Here is a 27,852-nt window from a genome sequence, read left to right as displayed (position 1 = left end):
ATGAAAAATAAAGGAGTTTTGTTATTGGATTAGTAGTGGTCTCCTGGTGTCACACCGATATACCCGACCCGTATTATGTTACACTCCTCGGCGACCGAGGCCTATCGAGATTCATGACCCCTCACGGGGTATACCTCGCAATAATAGTGGGAATAATTCCGCGACCTTTATCATCCAGGCCTAGGCGACCTATATCCCGAATTCACTATAGTACAGAGCCTTAAAAATTCTGAAAATTTTATGCTGGCATTCTGTGTAAATCTTTGTTCCCATAAAATAATAAACTTCTATAGCTGATAGTTTTCTAGACAAAATTTTAAAATATTAGTCGATTTTCCTGTTTTAATTTTCCAGCGTTGGTGGTTGTTTAAGGTGACCAACCAATGGATTCGAATGTAATTAAATTGATATTTCAATTACAATGGGCCGGCCGATCCCGGGATCCGCCTGGCTATATTCGTTTCCAGCGATTCTAGTTCTAATATCACATAAAATCCCGGCCGCTCATTCATCCTCCGCCCCAAAGCTGGCCGCCTCCTCCCGGACCGTTGCCATCGTCGGTGGAAAAACGATCCGCAGAATTATAACACTTTCCGGCTGCTCGACTTGAATTAAGCCCATTTTTAAAACGCTCCGCGCGACCGCCATCGTCGGCTTTTTCCCCTCGGTCCCACGGTACATCCCTGTATCGCGATTTCTTCTACCTAATATTTCAACCGGAATTGTGCTGGCTGCGAAGTCTACGGAAATTAGACCTCGGCCGTGGCCAGTGCAATTTCGAGCCGTGGCGTCAACCAAATAATACGCTCGTAAGTCTCTCAGAACTGTTGTTCGCGAGACTTGATATTATCCGATGCGATCTGGCCACGGATAAACGCAGCTGTACAGTGCTGATTCGTCCGAGTGTGCAACTTAAATTACATACAGGGTGTCCAAAAAATGTTGTATTTCCTTGAAAGAGGCGATTCCCGACGCCATTTGAAGTAACTTTTTCCTTTGCCAAAATGTTCTCCGCGGCTTCGTTAAGGAGTTATTAACGAAAAACACAGGCGGGTTCTCGCTCAGCCAATGCCAACGCCGCTCTCAGCGGGAGCAGTCGCAGAGGCGGGATCCCTCTACAAAGCCGCGCTCTGATTGGTCTGTGTTTTTCGTTAATAACTACTGAATAAAGCCGCGGACAACATTTTCGCAAAGGAAAAAGTTACTTCAAATAATCTCAGGAATTATCCCTTTCAAGGAAGTACAACAATTTTGGGACAGCCTGTATGAACTATTTGTTATATGGAAAAATGGTTGAAACGAACGTTGTGCGGTTTCAAGAGTAGCATACAATGTATTTGGTTGCTGCAGCAAGAAATACTACTGCAATTTTCGAGTTTAATATACTGGGTGCTTCCCTTATTTAAATTGAAATATCTAGTGAAGGTCTGAACCTGCCAAAAAAATGTTTAGATAAAAATTGTTTGATGCGAAGAGGGGCATAATACAGTGTAAGTTAATTTTGTGTAGGGTAAGTGCCGAGGGAAATTTTTAAATCGAAATTAATTTTACATAAGTCAAACTAGATTCTCAAAAAGTTTTTTTTTAACTTGGAGTTAAAAATTTTTTTTAACCTGGTTTCCACTTGCGCCGTTTTTTTTTCTAGAACCAATCTACCGTATAAATGGAGAATTCGGTGCGCAGGGAAAACTATAATTCCCCCAGAATAGAACGTCATATAAAAAAGTTTATAAAACGCACGCAATAAATGCGAAAACATTTTAGAGAAATAGCCACAGTGATTGGTGGGCTTTTGACAAGCGTCCCGGATGCGAAAATTGATGAAAAATTGTTTAACTGTGTGTTACTACTAGCCTGTGAATTTTATGCGTTCATGAAAAAGATGACTAACAGTAAAAAGATCAAAAGAATAAAGTCTCTCGATACGTTACTTCCAATCTTCTAAAATTATTTCAAAAAAGAAAGAGATTCCTAATTCCTAAATGACTTCTGTTTCTTGCAATTGGCATACAGACATTTTTTATTTTGCATACAAATCCGTAGTTTAGTTATTGCAGCGTGGTTGAAACTATATAATCTCAGACCACGTCAAACGGTTTGTCAACCAAATCTAATATTTTATTTCTTCAACATCTAATTTCGTCTGAAGAATTATAGACGGTACCGTATTTTTTATTACACCATTTCCTCCTGTATTATTGTAAATATTGTACTACCTCGGAAGAGGTGATTCCTGAAGTTATTTGAAGTAACTTTTTCCTTTGCGAAAATGTTCTCCGTGGCTTCGTTACGGAGTTATTAACGAAAAACACGGACCAATCAGGGCGTGGAAACAGCGCAGTGGGCGGAGTTCTATATAGGACCCGCAGAGCTTAGCGTTGGCATTGGCCGAGCCAGAATCTATCCGCCGTAGCCACGCTCTGATTGGTGCGTGTCTTTCGTTAATAACTCCTGAACCAAGCCGCGGAGAACATTTTCGCAAAGGAAAAAGTTGTTTCAAATAACTTCTGGAATCACTCCTTTCGAGGAAGTACAACATTTTTGGGACGCCCTCTATAGATTTTTCTATAATACATAGCACTAGCCAAAGTTAAGAGTGAACTTCATGTTCCAATTTCTCAGAATCTACTATAGTTATGAACTTCAAAATTATAGATCGTCAAGTACCGTACTGAATGTGCATTTAAGCCAAAGAGAATCGTTTTATATACAATTGCACTAAAAAAAAAACCTCTTGTGTGCTTCAAGACTATCCGTTTATATCCGCGAAAGGTCTAGTCCCGTATGTCAAATAGTTATTCCTAAAAAAATTCTAAAAAATCATTTGTTTTCACGGCCGTCGCGCGAGAAGAGTATCCCTTAATTGGGAAAATTGAAATTCAGCAGTGTGCATGAAGACAGCGCGTGGATTACGAGAGATAATAGTCTTACCGCGTCTTAGCGTGGCACACGGTGCAAATCGGTGAAAATGAGAGAGCGGTTACTCACATTGTACGTCGAGTAGGATGCTGGCGTTCATAGGGATCGTCAGTCTGACGTGTCGCGCGACACACACGATGGTAGCGTTGTGGTGACCCCTCAAGACCTTAAGGTGAGCCCCACTGCGCCTGCCAGATGTCGAGGGCAACACGGTCAGATTGTCCGGCGGTTGCTCCGGACCGTCCAAAGTGGCCTGAGACAGAGTCATTCCCCATGCTAAAACGGGCGGAGGGTTGCCACCCTCGGCGGCGCACTCCAACGTCAACTCAGAACCCTCTTTCACTGGCACAAACTGGTTTCCTGGATCCAACCTACGCCCATCTATCAGCAGATACGTCCCCCGAGGCGCCTCTGTAACAAATCCAAGCATCCGTTGAGTCCTTCGATTCGTGACCCCGTAACGATGAAAAATCTTATTTTGTGTACCGGGTGTGCCAGAAACGTTCATACCACGGTACCAAGCAAGAGGAGTTCCCCGAGTACCGGGAACATAAGGCTTTTTCAGAATGTATAAAATTACGAGGTTTCTCTGGGAAGTATCCTCTTTCTTTTACATATCTGTGTTTTTATTGTTCCGTCGAAAAAGAACAATACAAGTGGCGTTTGCCTTCGGACGATTATTTATGATACGGACTGAGTGATCACCTTCAACGATTAGGCACCGGTGCAACATGTTCGTTTGTTTTCACTTCCTATGGTTACGAGACGTTATAAATTAACTGAGGCGCCATTTAAAATATCGTTTACAGTATTAAATTCGTTTGTATATTATAAAATGAAAAAGAAACCGTAATTTCAAAGTCCTACTGAAAAAGAAAAATTTCAGTTCCACTGGGTGTATTGGTCCGACGGCTCTTGTACAGATAGAACGGAAATATTCCAAGTCAGAAAAAATGTTTGGTTTTCGAGTTAAAATAGCTTCGAGTGCAAAGGGTTAAGTCCTTACACGAAGGATCATCCAAACCGAAAGGTACGGTTCTGAAGTGACGAGGGTCAGCCTTGTTGAGAGATCGGTGTCCATCGGTTCACCAAAACTTGACAAATCATCAAGGATGCGCTGATTGGGTAATGCAGCATTCGGCAGAACCAATCAGTGCATTTCCTCTTTCCATGAGGACCGCCCTCTCGATACATAGAGGAGCCTCACAAGACATGACTGCAGAACTGGAAGTCGATCTCACAGCATTGAGTTTACTATCAGAAATCGTGATACTCATCAGTTCTCAGTCTAGTCGCAAACGGATCGCGAAAGTCTAGTCGCAAACGTTCGCACAAACGGATCGCAACGGACGAGATCCAATGCGTCGAGACATAACAGCAGAACTGGAAGTCGATTTCACACCGTTGAGGTTTACACTCAAACACCGTGATACTCATCAGTCCTCTGTTTAGTCCATTCGAACGCGCGAGAAGCTGCATTCGTAAACGGATCGCACTAGTCGAGATCCAACGCGAAACGCTACATTCGCGATCGTTCATACAAACGGATCGCACCATACGAGATCCGACGCGTCTAAGGCAGGGCCTGCTAGATTAACCTTACTGACGAATCCTCTAGCAGATCTGGGACGAAACGCGCTACCTTAATCAGTTCAATCACTCGACCATTGAAAGGGCTGCCCAATATTAATTTGGCGGGCAGTAAAAATAATTATTGTCACTAAATTCCTAATGAAAGGGACTATCATTGTAGGTGTTCAAAAAAGAGTGGTTCCACTTTAAAAAAGTCAAGGTGACCTTGATATCTCTAAAAAAAAAAATGACATAAAAACAAAATCTTTTTGGCATCGTGTCAGCCCTATTGTACCATTCAACGTTGTCCTTACCATATTTTACGTATCTTTAGCAACAACAAAGATATTTGATATAAGAGCGATATTGACTCTCAAGGTCAAAAGGTCAACAAAATTTTTTGATTGCATCGTATTCTACTCGGCACGGGGATAAAAAGTGCAGAAGGAACCGCAGGTCAAAACTGAGAATTGATGTAAAAAAGATGCCGCAAAAGTAATCTTGACCTTGAATCAAGGTCAAACAGTCAAAATATTGTTTGATTGCATCGTATTCTACTTGGCACGAGGATAAAAAGTGCAGAACGAGCCACAGATAAAAACTGAATCATTCTTACAAAAAATGATGGAAAAATTGTTTCATTATCCAACTGATTTTATTTATATTATATTTTCATTCGTCAGATGGAGTTTTTTTCTCGAGTATACATATACATTCTCGTGAGAAATAGAATTATTTCTTACATTATTACACACAGAACATATTTCATAGAATAGTAACTGTCTTTGTTAGAAGGAAGGTTCCATGTAGCTGCACAATGCTATTACGTAAATGAGTTGCCTTGAAGATTTTCATCCCCTCCGAAATTCAGCGAAACCAATACGCAAATTGAAATGTTGACTCGATTACATAATGCCGGTAAACTGTTTCCACTTTGGAAAACTATTTCATAGAAATGATAAGTACACGCCTCTTGTCTGAGAAGCTATCAGGAAGGAAGCATAAGTTATCCAGGCAGGGAAGAGAATGGAAGCAATAAGAATGATGTTTTCCATTCAAATTGATCGTGCTTATGCAATCGAAGTGTGTGCCAAGCGTTTCAACGAGATGTTTCTCGTTTCCAGGGTTTCGTTCCCGATAAGATCCGGTCACGTTCATTAAATTCCGTACCGTGGCCCCGGTCTTGCCAAAACGGCTGCAGGAGACGTCTCCGAAATGGATTATAGAAACGGAAACGCGTGCAGATTTTCCGAGCGTGCATCAGAAATTGCAATCTCTGCCACGTGTTCTGATTCCCGGCAATAAAACACGAGCGCACACGCGCGCTCGCCAATTACGAGCACGCTCGAAATAATATGGTATTAATTAAATCATTTTAATAGTTGCTGCATCCATTACCAGTCGACAATTTAACATTGTCGCTTTGACAGGGCAATGAATCCGTGAAGTGATGACAGGAGGGATTAAATCAGCCAATCCCGGAGCCGCGGTACCGGTCTATCCTCAAACAAGGAACGGAGTATAGTTTCTATTAGATACTTTCCAATTTTCTCGATGGAACGTATCGGAACCGTGGAGATTCATTATTCATTTATTCTGTTCGTTCGAAAAGTATCGACGAAACGAAACTACGAGGAGGCACCGAGAGTATCCTCCTATTATTCGCGTCCTACGCCCACCATTTCATCGGAATTATCACGAAGCAACCGATCATCAAAGTTGCGCGTATCGACATTTTCTTCCATTTTTTGAAATTCGTTTTGGAAGCTGAAAATTCTGAATAATTTCATAGATGTGCATTCCAATAGCTAAAACATGCCTGATTTTTTTTCAGAATTTTCAATTGGAGAGGATAAGAGAAATTACGGCAAAACCGGATTTTCTTTGTCACCCCATTACCATCCCCCATGTCGACATATAGGGTTGAACATTGGTACAAAGTATTTTCTTTGGACAAGCTATCCGAATGACCTATTGCAAATTCAATTTGCAACTGGGAGCACTTTCGACCCCTTTATCCGGCTAAAACCTTCCAAACTGAAGTTTTACAGTTCTGACCATTGTTTAAAGTTCTTGAGTAAAAATAGCACACTATTTTTCTGTTCAAACTAAAATGATTCGATGAACAATGAACTCTGATGAGTAGACAGCGGATTACGGTGACTTCTCTATACATGTCGCCAAGATCTGGATGATAAATGTCGCGGAATTATCCCCTCTGTCGCGGGGTGTACCCCGTGAGGGGCCAGAAAGCTCGGCTATGTCTCCTGGACGATATATGACGCTGGCAAGACCCGTGTTGTTGACATATATCGAGAATTCACTGCATATGCATTTATGACAAAAATGAGTAGGTGTGATTTAAAACAGTAAAAATATTAGAGAAATTTAAAAATACTGTTATATTATTTTCAACCTATTAAACATATTAAGAAAGGAAATAAATTTCTATTTGACTCCGGTTTGTTGCAATTCAGATAGAAAATTTTTATTCTGCATAAAGATGTGCTGCAGAGATTTTAACTTGTTATTTCAATCGTGTCAATTGTCGCCTACTCTCAATCATTCGTTGCATTTAAAGCGGATGTGGTTTCAAGTTTCTTCGACGTGCACGCATAGAGTTAGCCGAGCGATCTACACGAAGAGATAGATCAGCTCTCGGTTATAAGTGGAAGATCGTATCACCCCACGTGAAAGCAGACGAAGAGTTTGAGAAAAATCCAGACACACTTTGCATACGCTTTTCGCCTCAATTTTCAGTCTAAAAATCACGAACTTGCTCCGTTGGAAAGGTTCCAGATCCATGTAATGCGATCGCGAATCGCGGAAAGGAAAGGATTCTGCGAGAAAGAAGGTTCGCGTAACGGTGGTTATATAATATATTCCGTCGCGAGCATACGCTCTTCTTTGGAGCTGGAACAAATGCGCCAATTCGACCGAGACTTGCGAAACTTCTTTTTAATACCTTTCTTGACTCGCGCGATAACAAGAACATTCGATATATGTAGGGGGACTTAGTCGAATCTCGGAAACTATTAAAAAATAGGACAAAATAGGGCATTTTTTAATAAGCAATAGGTCTACCAAAACAGATTTCAAATATCACTATTTGTTTAAACAATATCTTGGAAAATGGAACTTCTTTCTTAATTTTTCCAATTAAATTTTAATCTACTTTCTTCAATATTTGTGTGTGAGGGAGCATACCTAAATACAAAATTCGAATAACAGAAAATTTTGAAATTTGCATTTGACAAAAGGTTATTGTAATTATATGTTTTGGCATTCCATGCAAAATGATGGCGTTAGGTGCTGATCATTAAACAGATTTCTACAATATTTTGAATAATTATATAAGGATGGATCTCGACATTTCATTTGCACTGATTAAGAAATTGTTGTTACGGGTATAACGATACTGGTCGCCATCGGCGCAAACGATACAGTGAATTCGCGTTTTATGTCAGTAGCGCGGTTCTTGACGTCGCATAAGTTCGAAGACACTATTCACTATTCTTCGATCCGCGCCGAACGCAGAAGAGGACAGCCAAGTGCGAGAACTTCTTTATTTTTCGTTATTTTTTGTCTGATTACAATGATACCAAACACGATATAATTCGAATCATATTTACACTGAATTTCTGTTAATGTAATTGCAATGGGAAGTAACTTTCAACGTTAATTACACAAGTAAATATCATCGCAATAATATCATATTTGGTATCATTTTAATGAGAAAAATTGCACAAAATATAGGTCAAAGTTCCATAAAAAAATAATGAAAAATAGAGGAGTTCGGTTATTGGATTAGTAGTGGTCTCCTGGTCTCACACCGATATACCCGACCCGCATTATGATACACTCATCTTTGGCCCCTCACAGGGTACATATACCCCGCAATAGTGGGAATAATTCCGCGACCTTTATCAATCAGGCCTCGGCGACCTATATCTCGAATTCCCTGTATAGTGTTCGTACTACACGCATAGGCAACTTATGGCTCGCTTCTGCTGACTTACGAGTCGTAAGACGTTTTGAGTTTTGAGTCTTGAGTCGTAAGACGTTTTTTAACAATGTTATTGAATCAGAATCGTTTTAAATATTTGAAACGTTAAATTCTGAATATTCTATAGTTGAAAAAAATATGACAGCTCTTAAAATTTCATATATAATTTCTATCCTAATTTACACATACGAACATGCTTATTTAATTATTTTGCACAGAAACACGGTCGAAGCTCCGGCAGTTGTAAAACGAAAAGTTTGGAATGGATTATCTAGATTTGCTCGGCAGTTCCAGTGTTTTAAGAGGCATCGCGAAATTCCACAGTGAAAAAAAAAAAAAAATATCCACAACTTCGACGATTTGTACACACTGGTCCGACCGGATGCGACGCATAACTTCGGATCGTACAGCGCCGAAAAAAAAAAACTGTGGCACTCGCGCGTCGTCGCTGCAGGGGAAAATGATAGCAGCTTTTTCCATTTTCGCTGGGTTCGCCCGTTGAAAAGCCGATCAGGTCGTGCACGAACGGAAGAAAAATTCGATGTTGTAAAATCGACGGGCAAAAGTGACGAGACTCGAAAGAGGGACAACTCGCTCGGATCACTGCGGGGGTGGAGGGGGTGGGCACGGGTTACTTTTTGCTCGTTAACTTCAATCGTCCGAAAAAAAAAGCGACCGATCCGGGACGAAGTTCAAACGAACGTGTCGCCGATTTTAACGTAATAAAGTGGAAATAAAGTGGTTTAACTGATCTGCCGGCATAATCCCTGTCCGTCGACATCGCTTGCCGATCTAGGTCACCGAATTAATACTATGTTATCTACATCGGCGAGTAGGTGCATCGGTATCGCGGCCCCGGGAACTCGCATAGACGGACGCTGTCGAAAGGGATTTAATCGCAGCGTCGAATCGAATTATACGTCGTACACCCCCCCCCCCCCACGTTACGAGCGCGACGATATATATATATATATATATATATATATATATATTGTATTCGGGTAGGTTTTTATTTCCGCTTCTTTTTTTTTTCCTCGTCCGACGCGTAAACTCCGCAACGCTTATAAAATACTTCAACGGGATTGCCAGACAATTATACAAGGCCGACCCGTGTCGATAAAAGTTCTTTGATTGCCATTCCCATTTCCCAAGGATTTTAATTCCTGCGAAATAGCAATCTCGGAACTCGTTGCCGGGGATGCGTTCAACGATCCTGTCTTCTTTCGCCTCCCCTTTCGTAGCTGTCTACAGCGACAGAAGAATTACAGAGTTGAACGAAATTAAGGTCGAGGAAATCCCTACTGTATGTTCGAGTCACGCGATACTCGCTTTACATTCGAACCACCGGACCCGTCGAAACAACGGGTTTCAGCTGGTTTATTTTACAGTTACTAATAAGATGCTAGGCATATGTCTTCACAACTAAACACAATACCCAACGGAATGTACAACTTGCGACGTGTCCAACAACATCCAACATGTCCTACTTGAATGTCCTAAATTCTCTTCTCAACGATCCAGATTTTCCATCGAAAATGACCTCATGACAAATTTAAACGAGAACAATATTGGAAACGTCCTTCTGTTTTTTTAAATCTATTGATACATATAAACTGTTATAAATTTGTTTGCTGTACCCCACCACGATGTAAATATTAACCGTAACCTTCTGTTTTATATTCAATTGTAATCGATGTGGTCGCTAATCACCTAGCTGTTAATGCGACCACTTTAAAATAAACGATATATAATAAGAATAATATGTGTTCACAGTTTAAACGCTAGGAGTAGGTACAGTAGGGCGGTGCGTAGGGCAAAAAATTATTTTTGAGATTTTTCTGGTCATCCCCCTAGATTGTGAGACTTGGGAAAACGATGTGTGAACAATTTGGAAGCGATCTGACAACGGGAACCCGTGACAAACTTGCGTTAAAGTTTTCAAATTTTAATGATTCCATGTCACTTTCAAACATGAATCGTTGATCGTTTTCTAGTAAATAAAACGGAATTTTTTCACGGATGAATGAGTTATGTTTCTCATAAATAGAGAAGTTCATGAAATACGCGACAATTTTAGTGAAAACTTTGTTAAATTTTATTCTGTAGATTTTGCTACGGTTGCACGAGTCAATTACTTGTATTTTATTGCGTTAACTTTTATTTTTACTACTACGAAAATTTTTATGTGATTACGAAGTCTATTCTTTGGAAAACGAATGAATCAATTTATTTATCCAAGGGAACGAACACCGCAATGACATAGAACAATAAAAGATAGAGAGTACAGTAATCCTAATTGGTTTTTCTAATGTGAATCTCGATATAATCTTGACACTTTCACGAACTTAATTCTAATCTCTTGCAGTGAATTTCATTCGAACTTTTTGTTTTGCCTGACGATACTTTCCTCAGGAGCCAACAAACTCCTCCCTGAAGATTGTCAGACTACGGCCTCGCGTGAGAGGATGTTTGGACCAATGAAAATTAAGCTTTCTTGCCTGCGTAACGCCTACGTCGTAAAAGTTGCGTTACGCAAGTTCCAAAAGCATCGTTACGCTCTCCACCGGAAACGACCCTGAGAATCCATAAATTTTCTAAACTGCGTGAACTATGGCGGATCAATGGCCGCTGAGGAGAATACAACTGGAATTACTCGCAGATATCGCCCGCTGACAATGGACAGTCGTAACAAGTCCAAAAGAGACCAATCATAAAATTTATGACTTCTTCAAAAAATTGCGTCGTAACACGTCGATTATGTCCTACAATCAAACCTGTAACATCGACATTCCGTACAGCAGACCATTCGACCAATACAATATCCAATTAGAGTACTGTTTGTCGAACAAGGAACGATCATATATTATTTATAAAGAGTGTTTTTGAATTTGTCGCACTATCGGAACGAGGGCGATTCTACGTGAAAAAAATAAGTCGAAAATATTTACTATACTCAATTTGTGACATCGAGTCTATACTACTTGCTGGGGGAAGCTCTGATATACAGTACATACAGAACGGTGTTCGAAACCAAAATACGCGAGAATACGGAAAACGGATACACTTCTTACCAGGGACCAAAAATAATAGTTATTAATAACAGTTATTAAGATAATCTACACAAAATAGAAAGAAGAAAACTCGGAGAATAAAATTATTAAAAAATATCGATTTTTATACTTTTTGGTTACAAATAAGCGTCAAATAAGTGTAATAATATTAGTGACCAAAAAATTGCCGTATTCCTTTACCGTAAAAATAAAAGAATTCCTTTTATGTGTGTAAAATAATATATCGACGATAGCATTATATGATTATTGATCAAAACGTGGCGATTAATTAAGGTAAAATTTGTTGATGCTAAAAAGGATCACAAAAAGAAGATAATAATCTCGTAAATGGAGAATGCTAATGACCAAAAATCATATAATGCTATCGTCAATATGTTATTTGTCGACAACAACCTAATATTAAAACGGAAATGATTTATGACTCGAGAAAATACTCATCGGATTAAGCACGGAATTTCTTCACTTGTTTATCCGAAAACATATAATAACATTTAATAAATAAATTATAACACTATCATATATTATATAAAATAAATTATAAATTATAATATTATTATATATTATATAAAGTAAATTACATATTAATGATAAATAATTAAGGATAAATTGTATATTATTATATTCCTCTGTTCTAGTCGTTTGATTAATTCAGCGTTATACTACTTGCCTGAACAGGAATACAATTTGGTTACATGCTTTTCCAGCAGAGGTTCTACAGTGCTTGTGTGATTAGGGCGATCTAATACTACTCCCCTGATTAGAGGTAGCAATGTCTTCCTTACCTTCAAGAAAGTTTCACTACCATTTATTCGATTAACGTGAAATCATGCCACTTCTCTAATCTGGAATTTATTTTTCTTTCTCGAAAAAGAATCTGTAGTATCTCGAGTACTTTTCTAGCATTAGCCTAATTTAGATCTGCGTCAATGTTGAACTACCATGCATCATGAAAAAGAAACCTATTTGCAGTATTACTAATAGTATTAATTCATTATGAATTATGCTTTGGGTCTGATTTAGCTATTGTATTTCTGAGAAGAAAAATAGTTAATGTGTTATACCTAGACACTGGTTCCATTTTGGCTTCCCTGCCCTACTCTTTCGTAACACAAAACTGCGGCCATCGTTTGTCCTATGATAAAATGTTCAGAAAATGTATAATTTATACAGTACTAGAAAATGTATTTTTCAAATTTTCAGTGTAGGCCCACATAAATAGTTGTAAAATATTTTCTCTGTAATTCAGACCAATTGCAATTTTTTCAAAATATTTTTTCACGTCGTGTAGTAACCTAATTGTTCTAATTTCTCAAAAATATCCAAATCGTATGGACCAGTTATCAAGAGAATGTAATAAAAAAATGTATCACATTATTAGACTACGGATCTTTGTAGAAAGTAAAAATTTGGTGCTTCGATCGCAAGCAAAAGGAGTTGTATACACATTTATTTCTTCTCATAATAATTTTAATAAAATGTAATCGTATTCTTAAGATTATCTAACATTTTCCCTTTTACTTACTCATTTTCTTTTATAAATGCATAAAATCCGTAGTCTACTTGTTACGTATTAAACATTCGCGTTTTACTATATTCTGCACACGATCACGCTTGTGCGTTAAAGTTTTCCTGTTTCAGGATTTTCTGTAATAGTTTGTACTTTTGTAAAGACTATAAAATATTTCTCTAGAGTAAGGAATATTTCGGACCGTCATCACCGCAAGTTTGTAAAATCTCGTTGGCCATTTTCTTTTTTCTCTTCAGATCGTTGTTTGACGATAGAAAAACCAGGGTGTCATGAAAGGAGATGAGCAAAGAGATTATTACCATCGTCTGGCTCTATATATTTGACTTGTATGCAGGGAAACTACCATTTCCCGGGAATTTCGGTCCAATAATAGGTGCAAGGGCGATCGTTTTAGCTGGGAAGAAAGCGCACCGGGAGCGTTAATACAGAAACATAACGCTAAAAACAATTTCGAACCGTGCCGCGCCGCGTTTCGCACACATGGCGCCACGTCTGCCCAAAGGAGGAATTCCTGGGTATCTATGGTTCGTAAAATTTCACAATATCGTCGAGCTCGTCCTCCTTCGACGATCGATTCCACTGCGAATATCCGCCGGCATTTTCACGTTGAACGATTATTTTAAAAAAGAATTCTTAAATCGCGAGAGGCTTCTGCCCGTAGACAAAAATTATTAACGTGGCACACCGGTCTTCTGTCAGTTTTATTTCCACGTCAAATATTTTATATTTTCTTCAAGTGTTTTACGCACCTAGAACATGGGAAAAAGTACAGTTGGTAATTCAAGACTTCAATTTTAAGTAGAACTTTAAATTATAAATATAGATTACTTTAAATTACAAACGATTTAAATTTTAAAAAGAATATCGCAACGCTTTCTATATTTTTTTATGTTCTTAGAACGGCTCTTAATAATAGTTAACTATTATCAATTCGAATTTTTATTTTTATTGTAGAATTGATCAAACATTTCGTTTAACTGACACGTATACATTAAATTAGTGACTTCAAACAGAATCTCAGAATTTAAATAAGTAAACAAGTGATTTAATTAGACTGTACACGTTTTCAATGACGTCGAAGTAGGGCAAACTATGTACAACAGAAATTAATCGATAGTAAGACTAATATTACACATTGTACTTGATTGTCTACATGTTTAGTAATAATTTAGACAACTAACGCCAATCTGCCATTGTTGTGGCTAGAAAAACATTTTTCATGTGCTACAATTCTATCGCTAATTTTGTAAAACAGTATAATTTAAAAATATCCTTATGACCTCAAATTCAACAATCCTTAAAACACGATGAAAAATTAAACAAAAATAAAATTTTAGACAAATGAGCAATTCCAATTAATTGTATTCTTAATAAAACATCAAAAATGATGTGCAATCGTTTTGTTTTAATTAATTTTTAAGTTACCTGTTTTTGAGTTTCCTGCATTTGACGAAACAGAACTTTTGAAAAAAATGCTCAAAATGTCTCTTTAAATTATATGAATTCTGACCAAGTAGCATTAAAACACTTGAAAATAGTTGCGATGCGAAATATAGGTGTGATTTATTCAATAATATAGTGGGTGCAATTAAGAAACAAATTTAAACTAAATAGTTAGTTACTTGAATGAGCAAATACCTATAATGTAATTATTTTAATGAGTAACAGTTTCTGTGTATTGAGTAAATCATGGATAGAAAAGTATTACGTAATCTTATTGCTATAATAAAATTGATTTTTCTAGCATGAATGATTTTCAGAAATTAAAAACAAAACTGCATCGAATGTTATAAAAAACGTATGCTTTGTTAATTTTTGAAAGATTTTCATATTCTATAATTGTGCGAATGTCCTCAGTCGATTCGTTCTTTCTGAACTACAATATTGGTGCTACATTAATTCATGCTAGTAATAATTAATAATTATTCATTCCCTAGCGATAATTAATTCACCATTAATCTAGATAATGGGTCTGCTCATAAAAATTCTACGTGGACTCACGATCTACTAACTGTTGCATCCTCAATCTTCCAGCTTGAATATGCAGAGTGAATCACCTAACATTTTCAATTAAGATATTTTTGTTACTTTTAATGATACCCGAGAATGTGCAAAAAACGAAATACTAAATAAAATTTGTTCCGGGCGATGACCTTGACGACACATTTCAAGGTCATTGGAATCGGAGATGGCTCTGTTAAACTGAATATTTACCAAATAAACCAAATGTTACATGATAACTGGACTCCGGATCATTATTTATATTCATAAAAAATTCAATTGTAAAACACAGAAACTAAATGAAAATTTATATCTCCCGCGAATAATTTTAATATAGTGAAAATATGTAATATATTAATACACTGAAAGTCTTTCAATCTTTAAAATTACACACACTCACTTTTGTCATAACTGCATAAAATCCGGAGTCCAATGATAGCACTAACACTGTGTTTGGTCAAAATATGGTAAGAAAACGCACTGTTCGTCGACTATTGTCCCACTTTCATAATAAACGGGTCAAATATCGGCAACTGCAAACTTGGAGAAAAAATGTTCTTCGCGATAATCGTGCCACTCTTACCCTACCGATTTTCCTGTATCGTTAAAAACAACGAAGACATTTCAGGTAAAAATGTTAGGGGACCCACTCCGTATAAGAGACGGTAATTATCGACACTTTCTTTGGTCGATTAAAGTTTTTGAGGGAACACGACTTGTTCTCCCGTTGCTATTAAACGTAAGTAGCCCTCTCAGCACAGTGTCCGACCATCGGCAATAAATTTTTCCGCCATAATTCTGCGCTGTTCGCAGCAATTACTCAGCGTCGCTCTCGTTACCGGGACGCTCGTAATGCCCCTTGTATTAAACTAATGCTGTTCCGCTTATTGTGCAGCCGTGTCGTTCAGTTTTCACTGTCGGCGCCGTCGCCGTTACCGAAAGATTCATTGTCATTCATTAAGAAGACGTAATGTGAGCAGCACCGGTAACTGCCTACGCTTTACCGTCTAACTTGCGACAAATGCAGTTAGAGGAACTCGTCGTTATTTTATTGCAACTCCGAAAATCGAGCACACGCGACGACGACCATTACCTACACTCCGCGACAAAACGATAGCACATTATCTAATTTTGTTAATTCTCGCAAATATAATCGAATAGCATCGTAGTCGCAAGGTAATTTACAATTTATTAAAAAATGTAGACGAATATGCAACACGGTGGTGGTGGAGTAATGGTGTGGGCCGGAATTGGATACTATGGACACACTGAAATTAAGTTTGTAAGTGGTAAAATGAATAGTGCTAAGTATATTGATTTAGTCGACGAACAATTGAAGAGACATGCTGTAAAAATTGCGTGCACAAACTTTATTTATCAGCAAGATAATGCAAGTGTTCGTACCGCCAAGATTGTAAAAGAATATTTTACGCGGAAAAATATTAAAATTTTGGAATGGGGCCAGCCAGGTCTCTAGATTTAAATATATGCCGGTGGAAGACAATTTCGAACCCTTGACGAATTAGAAACCTGCATTGAACAAAACTGGGCAGCGTTAAGCAGGAAATTTGTTAAAAAATTGTATAAATCTATGCCAAAACGTTTAGTGGCAGTTATACAAACAAAATACGGAGTTACGAAATATTAAAACATTATTTTTTTCATACATATTCTTATATTTTAGTTATTTTACGAAATTTGTGCTATGATTTTGACGCACCGATTTTTCGTTTAATGTTACACATTCTCCAATAGAATTGTTTCTTCACGTAATGAATGCGTTAAAACATATTCAAGTAATTGGTTATTCTTATTACGCAGTATACAGGTCACAAACAATGTAATATACTACTTGAAAAGCTGAATACCGTTTATCTGTATAATGTGCTATCTTTTTGTCGCGGAGTGTACGTTCCCGTGCATCCTTCTCTGTCGGGAGGCATTATGGAAATCTCGGCTTATCGGAATGCCGATTGAACCCCCCTTCCCTGCGATTGATTATTGTTTTAAAAGAATGGTGTCATAACAGTCTGCCGGGAACGGGAAAGAGTAAACTCTAGCGACGTTTCCCGAAAGCTACAGATAATAGAGGCAGTCCGAGGAGACGTTAAATATTCAGAGAGAGTCGCGGCTAATTTCATGAATGGAGCGAAGTGAGAAACGTCCCCGAAAGTTATTTAGAGTCTTAACGAGCCATTTTCGTCGTAGCATACTTTTATCGCGGAGATGTACTGTTTAATTTCCTGCAGGTACAGGGCGCTTCAAAATTATATGTCGCGATCACTATAGTCGTGTTTCTACACTTCTGGATAGGTGGAGATCTGTTCAAAAAATGGACCTCAAAATTGACCTCGACCCTTTTTTCAAGGTCAAACATCTTTTCATTGCATCCTATATAAAAGTCTCAAAGGAACTGTAGGTGTAAGGTCACGTGAAGGTCATAATATTACAGGTCGTTGGATCCGTCTTGACCTCGGCTATCATATAGCGAAAATAAAAATATTTCATTCCATTAAAAAAAAACTTCGACGACCTTGAAAACACAAATAATATAACCACTAATGTTTTACTCTGAAATTTTCTTCTATCATAAAAATCAAGCGATTTTTTTTTTTAATATTCATTATGCTTTAAAAATAAGTATAATTAATATGAGCACAGTAATTTGCACCCCCACAGTAATAGGGTTTTTACGCTATCTGAGTAATGCAAATTATACACAAACTTCATATATCAAAATGATATGAGTTTAAATGTCGGTGCATTACGAGTTGCGAGATGATAATAATAATAAAGCTAGTTTCTGTTACATATTGTAAACATGATAGAACAAATAGAACACTTTCCAAAATTGGTTTATTCGGAAACGGAGTGACTTATTTTACATTCAGGTGTACCTAAATGAAAATTACCTGTTTTCACATTGTTCCATTAGTGTGGTAACATTCTAGGAAAACCACAAAATTACAAATGGCATTACCCTGTGTAATCAACATTTTAATGCAAGCTCATGCGCGACACGTGAAGTTCTATTTTGTTGTACGTAGAGTGGAACGTTAATTCGTGGAACATGCGAAAGTGATATGATTTTACATGCAGATGCAGAGCTGAAGTGCAGAATCGAATTTGTTCGTGGAATGCTTCGTTTCCGTGCAAATACCATTTGAAACTGTGCTGAGTTTCTGCTTTTGAACGCGACTAGCCGCTGTAGCTGCCCACTGCCAACTTGTATACTTCCTGCACTAATTACTTTTTGTTCATCAGCACAGATGCAAGAAATCCGTAATGAATTACATATTTGATTTTCTCGAAAACGGTATTTCACAAGAGCATAGTGCATAATTGTCGCTGCAGGACAAAAGCGATTTCAGCATCGTATTTTCAAAAGTTATTATTTATGGGTCATTCCATACCAAATCGATCACTTTTTTACCTCACCGTCAGCGATTTTGAGCTAATTGAAATATGTTGTAGTCCATGTGAATTTAGAGGGGTTTGAGTCATCATTTTCCGATTTAGAATTTGTGTAAAAATTAGACGCCTTCGGAGTTTGCAATTTTTACCCCTTTTGGCGAAAACGGGCTTCTTCACTTACGAATTTTTATCTCAGGAATTATTTATCTGATCGTGCTACATTTCGTTTTTGTTTTATTCCGAAAGGATTGGGCTATTGCAAAATAATTTTTTCAATCTGGACAATCAACTTTATAATGTCGGAAAACGTAAACGAATTCGAACGAGGGGCCAAGGATTTTCAAATTACGCAAAAAATATGATCAGACTGCTTCTAGTTTTCCCATGAAAATGAGCCCTCCAAAAAGATGGAGACGTGACAATTGACGTCACAATGAGCCGGGAAAGGACGCGGTGCACCCCCGTTTCAGGTAAGTGAGTCATGCGCTTCGCTATCATGTTCGGTTGTCTGTACCACTGGTCTCAAAGCAATACCAGCAGACCCTTATATCTTTTACGTGGGCCAATACAGAAACTTTGAAAAATTAATTCTGTACATCTGTATCAATTATACATACTCAGAAAATTTCATCTTTCATCGGTGATCTATAATAACCGAACCATATTCGATCTGACAGACTGTCCAAAGTTGATGGCTCTAAATGGGAACAGCCGGTCAAACAATTTTCATTTTACTCAATAGGGGGACGACGTAACCCTGTAAATATTTGACGGCCGTCGGTCAACAATTCTCTGCTCTGTTCAAAAGAATAAGGTACACATGGAAAATCATAAAGAGTCACGTTTTCCGAAAAGGACGTCAGCTCAAAGGCGGGACACGAATGATTTGTCGTTTCCCCGGGATATTTGACGCTGGCCCGGCACTAAAGAAGAAACTCGGCGGGTCCGGGCATTCGATCGTAAAGGTGCACCGGGAGCACCGGCGTCAAATATCGTATTGGACGTCTCAATCGGGTCGGGAATTTCGTAGGCTTCATTGAGCGACGACGCGACCTCTCTTCCAATAATCATCCTCGCCCGCCCGCGCCCGGGGCGGCCAATAAATAGACAAGATTTAGAGTCGTTGCCAGGGAATCGGCTCGTGGCAGAGTTCGCTAGTAAGCACGCATGACTGCGTTCGATCGCCTTCATAGTCTTCGTCGTCGGTCTATCTGGTGCGGAAAGATTAGCCGGTTTCTTCTGCCATTTTCTTTTTGCCCGTCCAAGGGAGAAGAGAAACCCCCCCCCCCCCCTTATTCTATCTCTGCTATGTTCTTGCTCATCTCCGACCACCGCGCCTATCCGGTGCGGGGTTTCTCCATTCCGTCATCGAGAATCTATTACCATATCTATTTTCTATTAACATATGTTACCGGCGCGGCCTGGGCTTCGGGAACTACAAAATTCGGTGGCTTTCACAGCCGAAAATTGATTTCTCCGAAAAGCTCGAAAATAGGAACGCGAGTATTGGACCACCCTCTGTGATCGACCCCTTCTTTCGTTGGACGTACAGGAAATACGAGAGGATTCACAGATAAATTGAACAAGCTATGAATAACTGTATTCGATGTTGTAGTGCACCCCCCCCCCCCACCTCCCACGCTTTTTGAATTTCAAGAAGTCGCGGAAATCTCGTGCAATTTAAATGTTCTATAGTGGCGGACATATGGGAACTTATGAGCATTGATATTTTGAGACTGTTATTACATTTCATAATGACACCGAAAGTAGATTATTTATTTCTATTGTATCTCATGTATAAGGATATCTTCCACTTGTTTATATGTATTGTTAATCTTGTTAATCGGAAATAATTTAGGTGATCGAGTTAAAATTAACACCCTGTATACCATATAATTTCTAATATATAACATTATGAAAGTATAATGTTGCTTGTTCTAAATTTGGTCTTATTTCATTTACGTATGTGGAATAATATACGTGATCAAAACTGAAATAATGTGTATCAGTTAAAAAAAAAGTTCGCGCTATGCGCACCTAAATATGGCACACCTCTTTAAGTGTCGATATTATTTCGTAACATTTTAAACGTCGGTATTGGAAAATACAAAAAAGTTTCTATCGATTTCCACATGACCGCGATTATGAGTGCAGCAACAGCCTAAAAACGTAATCTCGACGTACTATAGGCAAATTAAAAAATTGGCAATACTGCGTGCCATAAAATGGAATGCCTCTTGAAACTTTAAATACGCTTTTTTCCAGAACAGGTTATTTGAAATTGAGCGCACAGGAAGCACAGTTAATTTTTAAGTAATTAGCTTGTTTGTGAAGGCTTGATTAGATTATCTTCAGTTTCACGTACAAAATTTTTAAATCAATAAAGAGAGTTCCCCTAGTGCTGGACACAGTATACTCTGACATACACGAAAAAATATAATACAGTGTTTGCTCTATAAAAGTCTCAAATGCCTAGCCGATAAAAGTCCCAGAACTATCCCCACTGCGCATGGATCAAAGAATAATATCTCCTGTCCGATATATGTTCGTGGCTAGACCTGTGTTTTGGACATATATCGAGGCAAAACTGTAGTACCATAATACCGAGTGTTCTCTAGTACAGGGTACAGTCAAAATTATAAATATATAAATAACATAAACGATTAAAAGTGCGATTTTAAGTCGAAAATCGTGAAAAATGGCAATTTCTCCACTTTTAAGCGTTTATAACTCGTAAACGAATTAACCAATATCGGTGAAATTTTCAGCATGGATATAATTTATTCGAGCGAATCAAACACATTCTTTAAATTTTTAATACAGGCTCAGATAAAAAAGCTGAAAAAACCAACTTTTACTATTTCTTTTGCGATTCCGACCAATTCAAATTTTTTTCAAAAAATGTTTACACCTCGTCTAATAAACTAATCCTTCTAACTTCTCAATAACATTCAAGTCATTTGATCTAATTTTAAAAAAGTTATGGTGTTTTGAATAGTGTGGACTCAGTTTTGCTCCTTACTGTATGTCAACAACACGGGTCTTGCCAGCGACATATATCGTGCAGGAGACATACCTGAGCCGTGTTATGTTCACACTCCTCGGCGTTCGAGGCCTCTCAAGCTTCGTGGCCCCTCACGGGTTACATCCCGCGGTAGTGGGGATAATTCCGCGACGTTTATTCTCCAGGCCTTGGCGACATATATAGAGAAATCACTGTATTCACATTGCATAGACGTTTGAATCATTTAATCCGAAATAATAAACAGTAGGGTAAGGGACCCAATTACTATGGGGGTAGCAATTACTGTGCCTATATACATTATACTTATTTTTACAGCATAATGTATATTAAAAAAGAGATGTATAACGTATCTATATTAACTGATTTTAATGAAAAAAATGTAATATCTCTTTTTAATATTCATTATGCTTTGAAAATGAATATAATTAACATAGACACAGTAATTGGGCCCCTCGCGGTAGTACAAAAAGGAACACGCGAAACTGAGATTTGCAACTAGGGAACAGCGAACTCGTCTAACAACAAATATTTTTATTGAGACCAACACGCTCTATACGTAATGAGAAAAAATAAATTGGTTTAATTAATACGAAAACAAAATTGTCATCGGCACCTGATGAAAAAGCGAGGCGTCTTTTCTACGGTTACCCCAATTTGAAACGACACGAGACATTCAGCAGTAAGGGTGTCGATGGAGTCAACGATAAGCAGTCCCGGCTAAAGGACAAAAGCGGAACGCGACTCAGCTCGGCTCGGCTCGGCGCGGCGCCATGCGCCACGACGAAAGGCATAAATTAAACACAGAATGTTGACGCGGTCTGCGCTCGGTGGGAGATGCTTACGTGTACTCGTGCGAGAACCGACGCGACGGGGCTCTGTTTACATGCGAATGCTCGATGTTTCGCTGTACTGCTCGCCGCCGAAAAGAATACCTCGTTGCGTTTCACAGTGCGCAACAAAGGAGCAACAGGTGCGCGCACCGAAAGAATCGCTGCTCCGGAGAAAAGCTAGTCGAGCACGATCATAATTCCTGATGGAGATATTTTGAATCGGTAGGCATAATTTTTTAACAATATGCACTCGCAACGAGTGATGCGAACAGAACTTCAAAATGTATTACAAATACATTATCAATTTGCAATTCGTTTTCTTCCGAATGAGAAATGTATATTAATAGCGGATTTTATATATTTGTGACAGAAATGAGGTCTATTTTCAAACAGTGAGAACGTTACAGGAATTTAAAAATATTGTTATAAGTATTATTGTCAACCAATTTAACAAAGAAAATAAATTTCGATTCGATTCCAGTTTGTTGCAATTCAGGTAGAAAATTACAGACAGGTAGTCATTGCAAAATACTTCTATTAACCAGCTCTATGCCACGTGCAAAATATTATGCATCCATTTTTTTTTTTGTGTATTTTTGAACTTCTTTCTTCGAAAACAACGTTGATCTTCTTATTGGACATAATAAAAATAATTATGAAAAATAGATAAAATAAAAAAATTTCAATGAAAAAACATCGAAAAAATCGGATTTTATTATTTTTTTTAATATCACGCACCAAACTAAAATCTGAAAAAATTCATGAACAACAATTTTAACAACAAATCGGCACTGTAAAAATATAGATTTTGTACCTCTAGAACTTCCAAGTAAAATCTGCATTTTTTCGATTTTTTGAGGTTTTTAATTTTTTACAAGCAGGATTTTCAACTTAAAAATCTGAAACGAATTGCAGAGTATGTATTTGGATGCTTGACACGTCTCAGATTTTTCTCAGAATTTCTAAACATCATTAACTAGAGAGAATAGGTCAAAAACTGAATTTTCGATTTTACCCCATGACTACCCTCTCCCGATCCAGATATAGGGTTGAAATTTTATATAGTACGTTTTTTCTTGATGCCCTATTGAATGATCCATTGGCCATATAATTCGACTCAAGGGTACTTTTGACCTCTTCATCCGGCTATACCCTTTGATCCACGATTCCTTTCGGTCATTTTATTTTCCCGAGAAGTAAGAATTTTATCTTGAAATTTAATATTGAGGACTATTTTGTAGCTACTTTATTTAAAAATCTTCACCGATCCCAAGATTATCACTACATCGTCCTGATTTACTTCCAGCACCCTTTATATTTTAGCATAAAAAGTTCAAACAACTAAATATGAAATAAATACATAAAATTCGCAAAGTACATAATTCGTGCTCGTTCTACTTCACAGTGAAACAGAATCGCAAGCGTCTTGCAGTAGACAGTGGTGCAACCATGTGCTGCATCAAAACTTCTTCCCTAACTTATTCTACTTACTGTCTGGAAGACTGTATTTCGCGCCACGCTACTATCTACCGCCCAAATTCTGACCTGCTCTACTTTCTACGTGCCAGTAGTAACCCATATTACTTTGCTGGCGCCTGGCTGTGCGCGGATCCATTCTACTTCCCGCGTGTTTGAACACGTACGTGTAATCTATTTTCGCGTATGTCTACATTACGATCTATTCTATTATTCGACAAACTGATCATGTACCGTCCGCTTCTATTGTCCGTACGTTTGATTACTTGCTGGATATGAATCCGTAATTAAGCTCATGTACTTTCAGTGTTTACCATGGTTCATTGTTTACTAATAAGTGAACGAGAATTTTGTTCCCCGACAATGAACTGATACAGGCCACAAAATAACAAAAACTATTTCTGATACCAACAGTTTAAAACTTATAACTAAGCATAGGCAAATATAGTTAGAGCCTACTATATCTGAACTGATAGGGAGACAAATATAATGAATTTATGCACGCCAAATATAATGGACAAGAGAACAAACCGGATTCCTGATATTATAATTCATTTATTTAAATAAAAATTAAGAGTATTTAATCATTCCAAATATTTTTGGCTGCTAAATCACATGTTTTCAAACGTAAATAACGGTCTAGAATTAGCATTCTTTTTGTGCCTGAAACCATCGAAGTCCTACTTCCATTTGAGAAAGACACGATATCGTTTTGAGTACTTGTTAAAATAAAATTTCATTCATTAATCCTTCTATCGGAGTTCTATCACTGTTCCCATCAATTGCCTAGTGTTTATGAGTTTTTGGTACACAAGGTCACGCGAAGGTCATAGCATTATAGGTGATTGGATACATTTCGACCTCAGCTATCGTATCGCGATGGTGAAAATATGTAGTTCCATTTGAAAAAAGAAACTCTGGTATCTTTGAAATCTCGAAAAATATGACCTTGAGAAAAATTTTGTTAGAGCCATGTTATGTTTACACTCCTCCGCGTCGGAGGCCGAGGAGCTTCGCGGTAGTGGGGATAATTCCGCGACATTTATCATCCAGGCCTTGGTGACAATTACAGAGAAATCACTGTACTTACCCTTTGAAATAAAATAATGTTCTCCTCTGGCCAAGGAATCCAACGGACTATATTTACAGCTCGGAATTTTGTTGATGTGATTCTATGAACTTTTGGAACAGAGTAGCAGTATGCATTACTCTTGCTACAAAAGAAGAACAGTTTCAGAAAAAGGGCCCTACATGCTCCATATAATTGCATGGTTCTGTTCGATACGCGTTTCATCATTCATCTCACCTTCCTCTCGTGAAATCCTCGATCGAACTCAACGCCACTCACGCTAAATTATCTTTCGCGTTTGAAAGGGCCGAAACCAGTCAGTTCGCTGAAGAGCAACCGTGCAATCCAACGAGCTTCACCTTTCGCGAGTTCGAGTCGGCAGCTAGCGGCGGTGCGAGTTATTTTGCTCGGTGCATCGACGCGTGCGCTGTAATTTACATCTCGCGACGCGACTTTCCGGACGGCGACACCCTTTCAGGTCGTACATAGGCCGACGGTTTCGGTCATTGTACGAGGTTGCCGAACAATTCAAGGAATTAGGTTTCCCCGCGGTGCTCTCCCCGTCGGTTTTCCGACGGGAACGTCGACACGACTTCCGGGCGGCGGGGGTCATAGCGGTCGGAGGATTAATTTCGAAACGCGAAGCCAAAGGATTTATCGTTTTTCACGCAATCCCTCGACGAACAGGTTCCGCGCGGCCCACCGGGAAGATTTACCATCGCCCGAGTAAAAGTTCGAATTCGTTTTCCGTGCGCGTTAATTTGCAAGCGGGGATAATTTAATGCTTAGTTTAAACGAGCCAAGGACTTGGCCGCGCGGAAACTCGAGAACCCTCCGTGAGCTGGATTTTTATCGTCCGCGACCGAGTTATCCTTGGCCGATGCGGGCCCGACAATCTCTGCTTTATAAGAACTAACATTTCTTTTGCTCGCGGCCCCGCGCCCTCCCCGTGTGCTCGCGGCGCATTTGCATTTTAAAAGAATCCTCTCCTGTCTCCCCTCTATCTAGCCCCGTTCGCCGTGGCAGACTCCTTGAAAAATTTAAAACTGTCCGGGTAGACGTCAAGCGCACCAACCCGCCGGGCGCGCTGTAATTTGTGGTGTTCATGATAAAATATCGACGCCGGAATATCTTGCGCCGGAGTTTTTGCGAAAGCAACTCGTTACCGTCAATAGTATCGCGGAAGAGTCGCGGCGAGAGACGGTCGCGCGGGGAAACTTCTTTCATGCTTGTTTACTATTTTCCCGTTCCACGGACTGTGCTTAATGACACAGATTTGTCTTGGGGATGAAACGAGGAGGGTTCGCGGTTTTCTCTGTAACACGAGATCTTGATATATCCGTGTGTTTTTGTGCCGTTATGACGCGACTGTGGCCGCGTTATTGTAACTGCATAAATTAGAATTATTTCTGATCTGCCCCATACCACTTATATTTTATTCAACTGTTATTATTTGTTAAAAGTCAGTTTGATTATGTACCTTCTCACTTCGAGACATTTGAGGCAGTTGAAGTGGGACTTTGATGGTTTCCAGTTTCCTTTATTTACCAGTTATTTACGTTGAAAAACATGTGTAATTCAGGATAGTTGAATACTATACAAATCGTAGGGTACAGTTCTCCGCGGGAAAAGGTTTCTAATCAGCTAACCATTGAAAAATGGAGCAGAAATTAGAGGTTCTGACCACCTAAGGCTATGGAGTCCAACTACAATGAATTCTCTATACAGGGTGGTTGGTAACTGGTGGTACAAGCGGAAAGGGGGTGATTCGACGCGAAAAAAGAAGTCGAAAATATAGAATAAAAATTTTTCGTTTGAGGCTTTGTTTTCGAGAAAATCGAATTTAAAGATCCGTCGGGTTCGCGTGCTTTAGTATGCGTAGGAAGTAGAATTGGTAGGTCATGGTCAGACGCAGCAGACAATTCCTATCGAATAACACGCGCATTGGTTGCATTTTCAAACTCAATGTTCTCGAAAACAAAGCCTCAAACGAAAAATTTTTATTCTATATTTTCGACTTCTTTTCTCGCGTAGAATCACCCCCTTTCCGCTTGTGCCACCAGTTACCAACCACCCTGTATATGTCGCCGAGGCATGGCCGATAAATGTCGCAGAATTATCCCCACTACCGCGGGGTATACCCCGTGAGCGGCCAAGAAGAGAGACCTCGGTCGCCGAGGAGTGTAAGGTCGCGTGGATCAAAGAATAGTATCTCCTGGCCGATATATGTCCGTAGCTAGACCCGTGTTTTGGACAAATATCGAGTAAACACTGTATTCAGTAACGAATAATGGCATAGGTTATTTTAAGACTCTGAAGCCTGGGTATTCTAGCAATGTGACACTTTTGCTCGCACATCGACGGATCGTGTGAAATATATGCTTTTTGTTAACTCGAAAGGGATCAAATGAAAATATTCAATTCGGTTCGACTTTTCCTACACGCAAGAGCGACTAGGCATTTCCTATAGGAAATCTCGGGTGGGTGGTGGGGTGTGGGAGGTAAAGGGCACAAGACGAGGCAAAACACGGCGAAATTTCAGCCCGCAGCTACCGACAGCGACGCACGACAAGCAAACAGGCAGGCAGGTAAGTCAGCCAGACACGCGCGATGGATGAGATGCTAACGAGACGCGAAACGATCGACTATTCTCGCCAGGGAGAAAGAGCCGGCAACTCGGGCGTGAAATGGTTTTCCTTTACCATTCTCCTCTCTCTTTCTCTCTCTCTCTCTCTCTCCGCCACACTTTCTGTCCCGCTCTATTTCAATCTCATATCCGTTCTCTTTCTCTCTCTCCCTTTCCCCTTTCTCTGTACCCACGAAGGTCCGAGTTTATCCCACCGCCAAATACGTGAGACGCGTACCACCGCGCTCGGCTACCGACCACTAACCGGGATCTACGAGGAATTATTATTTTTCCTTTGGATTGCGATTCCGAAAT

General features: G+C 38.9%; 1 protein-coding gene across 1 annotated transcript in view; it reads right to left on the bottom strand.

Annotated features, from left to right (window-relative positions):
- Tei (irregular chiasm C-roughest protein teiresias) overlaps positions 1–27,852 on the bottom strand; it is a 760,200-nt gene that overhangs the window by 269,345 nt on the left and 463,003 nt on the right. Inside the window, exon 7 of the mRNA XM_076797260.1 lies at positions 2,989–3,330. Within this exon, the coding sequence (XP_076653375.1) occupies positions 2,989–3,330 (342 nt within the window). The remainder of the gene's footprint in view (positions 1–2,988; positions 3,331–27,852) is intronic.

This window comes from Halictus rubicundus, chromosome 11, assembly GCF_050948215.1.
Source record: "Halictus rubicundus isolate RS-2024b chromosome 11, iyHalRubi1_principal, whole genome shotgun sequence".
Taxonomy (NCBI): Eukaryota; Metazoa; Arthropoda; class Insecta; order Hymenoptera; family Halictidae; genus Halictus; species Halictus rubicundus.
This window is presented reverse-complemented; position numbering and strand designations above follow the sequence as displayed.